We start from the raw sequence: 5,351 nt of genomic DNA on the forward strand, positions 1-5,351 counted from the left end.
CAGGAATAACCTCCTTGGCTCTCCCCGACCCTCCAGTTTTTCACAGTGGAAGAAATGCCCGGTAGAAGGCAGGGAAGCACATGAGGTTGTTCTCCTGCTGACGCTGCATCACAGGGCACTTGGCAGCTGCTGACCCTCCGAGCCTGCTGGGAGGGTTCTGCAGTGCTTGCAGTTGTTACCTCCTGCGTGGCCCAGAGGAGCAGCCCGGGGACCCAGAGGTACAAGCTGTGGCAGTAGGCGGCTTGCTTATGGTTTGACGTCTCTTTCGACTTTTAACATCTTTCTCTAAATTGGCATAATTTATCTGTATTTTAAAATGTTATTTACACAAACATAAATCTTGTATTTTCTCTATGTTTAGCAAATTATTAGGCAAATATTTTAAAAACATCTGTCCCAGAACTTGCCAGCTTTCAGAATTCTGTTTTTAACCCATTTGTCTGTCACCATTGGCAGGCATCAGCCGGGGGGAGGAGAGCTGGCAGGGCCGCCTCTGCTGGCTGCCCCTTTTAAGAAGAGCGTAGTGAGTGTTCGACCCTGAGCAACCCTCCCTTTATCTATCCTGCGAGGACCTGACAGCGCTGCTGAGTGGGGCAAGGCTTCCTCAGGCAACAACCACCAGACTGGCCGGCGCTGCCCCGGGTCATCGTGTACTGTCTTACCCGGTCACCGGCACAAAGAGTCCTTGGTCTCTCCCCCGCTCCAGTGACACATCCACTGTTAGGGATGGATTCGCAACGTGCTCCTGAGGCCTCCTGCCTTCCTCTGACTCCCTGACTGAGGAGACGCACATGTTTCCTCACACACTTACATACCTCTGCTCCTGTTGTGAAATCTGACCTCTGGTTGCTCTCCCCTCTACCCCAGGAGACGAGACTGATACCTGCCTTTCCAAAGAGGACAGGCTATTGAAGAACCGGAGATCCACCACCGCCTGCCCTGAGCAAACAGGACAGGACTCGACTGCATGTCAGGATGAACCTGTCTCTTTGGGTGCAGGGATCTTTGCAAATGGGGAAGATAGGCAGGCCTCTCCTCTGGGAAGAGACCGTCTTCTTCTCAGGAGGTTCTCTCTGAGACATCTTCCCACATAGGTGACAGATGGAGATGTTACATGTTCAGATTCAAAAGAGTATTTACAGATTGTGGCACAATTTATTGGGAAAATTATTCTTCCTTTGTCAGGCTTCAAATACTAGCTGAAAGGGTGAGGTGTCAGGAGTTTGGAGGTGATTTGCCCTTTTACTAGGGAAGTCACCTGGGGTCTGTCTTGGGCTGCGCAGGTGTGTGTGTGAAGGGTCGAGCTCAGCTGTTCACAAACAGGAAGCTGTACACCGTGTTTTAAATCAACCTACCAAGATCTTCTGAACTCTCTAAATCAGCAGGATAAGTGGTGATTCCCACCTTGTCTTTTCAGTGGCACCAGTTAGTGAAATTTCAGTGTGAGTACCTTTTTCTGACCCACGGTACTGCTCCTTCCGATGGGATTTTTGAGCAGAACCATGAGACATTTAGAGAAAGCAGCAAATAGCTTCCCTTTTTACTCACCTCGTTGCCTGACAGATGGTACATCCTTGCTTCCTGGAGCAAAGGAAAGACATCTGGACACTGTCTAATGAGTTGATCGGCTTCAACAGTCTCTACAAAATACCAGGGGTCCAAGAGGGGCAGCCGGACATTCTCCAGCACGTAGGGCAGGAGAGGAAGCCTTTCCGACTCCTTGTAACGCACCCAGTTCATGACAGTTTCGAACACCTGTGCCTCTTCCGTGACGTAGAGGTCATCACTCTTGAGCGTGCTGCAGAGAATGTCGGCCGGCAGCTCCAGGAACTCCTCATAGTTCAGCACCTGGGTGAAGTTCTGGATGATGTAGTTCTGCACTTGTTGCTTCAGGCTTTGCAGGGAGTGGGCATCAGCCAGCCTCAGGATGCCCACGCAGTTCTCCGGCTGGAGGGCTTCCGTGAGAAAACTGGCACAAGCATCTACCATCCGAAGGAACTGGGGACAGAAAAAGCATGTATAAGCCCAGAGCGGTTACTTGTGTGACCGTTTCACAGGAGAGACATGGAGCTTTGGGGCTGGGTCCCAACCAGCCGTTTACAGTACAACAAAGAGCTGGAGGAGACAAGAAATCAGTGACACAAGGACAGGCATCTCCCAGAATCTGCAGTCTGAAATGAAAATGTCTTCTTCCCACTGGTTTTTCTCCCTCTGCATCCACATTGCTCCTTTTCCCTCTTGCAGGACACCAAAGACCTGTGTCAGTCATGAATTTTGTTTGTTTTGCAAAATTAAAGGGTTTTCTGCCATTGCCCTTCTCTCCATAGATCTCAAAGCACCAGCAACCGTGGAGTTGCAAAGCACAGAAAAGGTCCCTAGGCTTCCGATGTCCTCACGTGGCGTGTCAGCTCAGACCGACTAGTAGGGAGTCTGGGTTTGGAGGGCAGGTGGCTCCACTGTCTGCATTTAAGCCTCCACCATTCAAATCTCGAACATGTCTGAGGTCTTGCGAGGGTGGTGGAAACTGAGTGCTGAGGTCTGGGAGGTCTGGGCCAAAGCGCACTCCCCCAGCGTCTGTGGGCATGCTGGCCTGTCCTGGGGCGCGTGGCACGAAGAGGTTGACCATCAGCAGATCTGTGAGTTGCCTGACAGCCAGGGCTGTCTGGCAAGCGTCTGGCAAGGGGGAGGCCTTCAAGGTTTGAGTGACCTTTCCCTGTCATCACCAGTGGTCAAAAAAAACCTGTAGATGTGCATTTTACAGAGAGTCTGTTTAATGAGAGAACGCTCCATGTTTGCGCTCCGTAAGGCATCACAACTACTCTCATGAACTTCCTTTGCGGATAGCCCCTCCTGAGGGTCCCAGGTGTGCAGCTCCTGGACCACATGGGGCATTTGGGGCATTTGCCATGAACTACCATGCGAGCTGGGTGGCTGGTGATGATTTGGGAACTGGGAACCGGTTTTGGGTAAAGCTGATAAGTTACAGTGCTTCACCCTGGGCTTTCCATCGCTGCTGTGATTTCAGCTCTGGAGAGGACATCAGGGACATCAGCACTGCGTGTTGGTTTTGCCACTGAGCCGTACAAACAGCGACATACAGAAAGATGGGTGAGAACCGATGCCGTGCATTTCCGTCTGTGCCTTTTGGGTCCTTTTTCCATCCAGTGTCAGCAAGCAAATCATTTTAACTCATTCTGTCCCACTGGGGAAAGTTGCACAACAGTAATTTAGGGGCAAAGAGGAAGCGAAACATTTTTAAACACTGTAGTATGTAGATTTGTTTCAGTAATTAGGGTAGAATCTTCCAGACCCAGCAGCGTTGTGTTGACACATTTAGTCTGTTTACCAGAGCTGAGCGATCGCAGACGCTGTGTACAGACTGCCTGGTTCCTGTTTTACATTTAGATGCGGTCAAGAGTTTAGAGAAATGCAACTGCCTGGTGAACAAGGGCACACGAGGTCTCCGAATATGCTGCTGCTGCCGTTGTGATATAAATATGTCATCGGCACGCTGTGGCACCGCGCCAGAGCTCGGCGGCCCCTCAGCGCTTGCCACGCGCGCTCTGCCTGCTCTCCGGGCTAGCACAAGGCTGACACTGTGAACTCACTCACCAGTGTGTTTCCCTGAGGAGCTGAAAAGACTTTGCCAACACCAGGCAGTCCTCAGACCTGAGGCAGGTTAAGCATTAGCCCTTTTAAAAGCTGACGGTAATGACATGCAAAAAAAAAAACAACCTGGGATTTGCCAAGGTAACGCACCAAGTCATCCACAAGTCAAGTCTGGGAATGGTCCCCACAGCAACATTCTCACCAGCCTGGTTCCCAGCCACTGTGGAGTGCTCTAATTACTTATACATGGCTTGTTAAGAGCGGTACTCATGAGATGACGGCAGTTTTCTCCCAGGCAGTGCACACGCTGGCCCCGCTAGTCACGCTGGGTAGCTGTGTTTGTGGCCAAACTGCAGAACTGTGAGGCACGGGTGTGAGAACAGTCCCCATCGAGGGCTTAACCAGAGAGGCTGGACCGCCCAGAAGCGTATCAAGGCAGGACTTTCCCTAGCTGCTGCTCCTCATCTCTGTGCTGTGCTCTCTCCCCACCACTCCCTTCATTTAGAGACAAAACTCCCCCTAAAATTCCCCCAAACTTGCTAGGCATGCTTCAGTCAGTCCCATGAGAGCGGGTGACTCAGGGGAGCACCCACGAGGAAGACATCCCTGAGCCTCTGCTTCATCTGCTCTGCCTATTCTTGCAGAGCTTTAAATTTTCTTCTTTCTCTCTGGGTACCCCTCCTAATGCCACCCCAGGCATTTTAAAAGCCCTGTTCCCTGGGAACAGTTTCTTTTATTACCAGGTCCTTCTCCTAACACCCCTTTGAATCCAAGCTTTTACTTGCTAGAGGCATCCCATAGGCTTACTTGGCCTCCACTTGGACTTCTCTCTGAAGAATAACATTTATTCTCCCCATTGAAGTCCCTACTCATCCCAGCTTTGATTCAACCATCTAGTATAAGCAGTGCCAGCAGCCCTGCCTCTTGCTATAGCCCCAGAAAGGGAAGGGAACAGTGGGTGAAAGGGCTCGTATTCATAATCCCTCTCTGCATGCAGCACACTCCGGGGTCAGATCCTGCACCCCGCAGCTGCGCTGCCCTCGGTCACCTACTCTGCTGGTGGCTGCCGGGGCAGCACGTCCTGGGGCTCAGCAGTACCTGCATCCCAAGGGATCCAGCTGGGCGGGGAGGGGGCAAAGCGCCCTTGGGGGCAGCTCTCCGGGGAGCTGACAGCTTTCCAAGCCTGTGAACCTGTCTCTGATATGGAGCTGCCAGAATCTGCCCCAAAGATCAGAGGGCTGGAACCCCTCTGCTATGAGGACAGGCTGAGAGAATCGGGGTTGTTCTGCCTGGAGAAGAGAAGGCTCCAGGGAGACCTTAATGCAGCCTTCCAGTACTTAAAAGTACTACAAGAAAGATGGGGACAATCTTTTCAGCAGAGCCTGTAGTGACAGGACAAGGGGGGATGGTTTTGAACTAAAAGAGGGAGATTTGGACTAGGTATAAGGAAGAAATTTTTTACACTGAGGGTGGTGAAACACTGGCCCAGGTTCTCCAGAGAGATGGTAGAAGCCCCATCCCTGGATACGTTCCCGGTCAGGTTGGACACAGCTCTGACCAACCTGATCTGCTTGGAGATGTCCCTGCTCATTGCAGGGGGGTTGGACTAGATGACCTTTGAAAGGCCCTTCCAACCCGAAGCATTCTGTGATTTTATCGCTTTATGAAACCCTTCAATAGCAAATCGTGCCTTCTCGGTTGGCATGGCTGTCCCTGCACAGTGGCTGGGGGGTCCCCAGCCC

The 5,351-nt window shown here is 51.7% G+C and overlaps 1 protein-coding gene across 1 annotated transcript in view; it reads right to left on the bottom strand.

The window, feature by feature from the left end:
• The window catches only part of KLHL6 (kelch-like family member 6), a 22,762-nt gene that overhangs the window by 9,272 nt on the left and 8,139 nt on the right, over nt 1–5,351 (bottom strand). The window contains exon 3 of the mRNA XM_010138767.1: nt 1,549–1,998. Coding sequence (XP_010137069.1) covers nt 1,549–1,998 — 450 coding nt within the window. The remainder of the gene's footprint in view (nt 1–1,548; nt 1,999–5,351) is intronic.

This window comes from Buceros rhinoceros, unplaced genomic scaffold, assembly GCF_000710305.1.
Source record: "Buceros rhinoceros silvestris isolate BGI_N320 unplaced genomic scaffold, ASM71030v1 scaffold2966, whole genome shotgun sequence".
Taxonomy (NCBI): Eukaryota; Metazoa; Chordata; class Aves; order Bucerotiformes; family Bucerotidae; genus Buceros; species Buceros rhinoceros.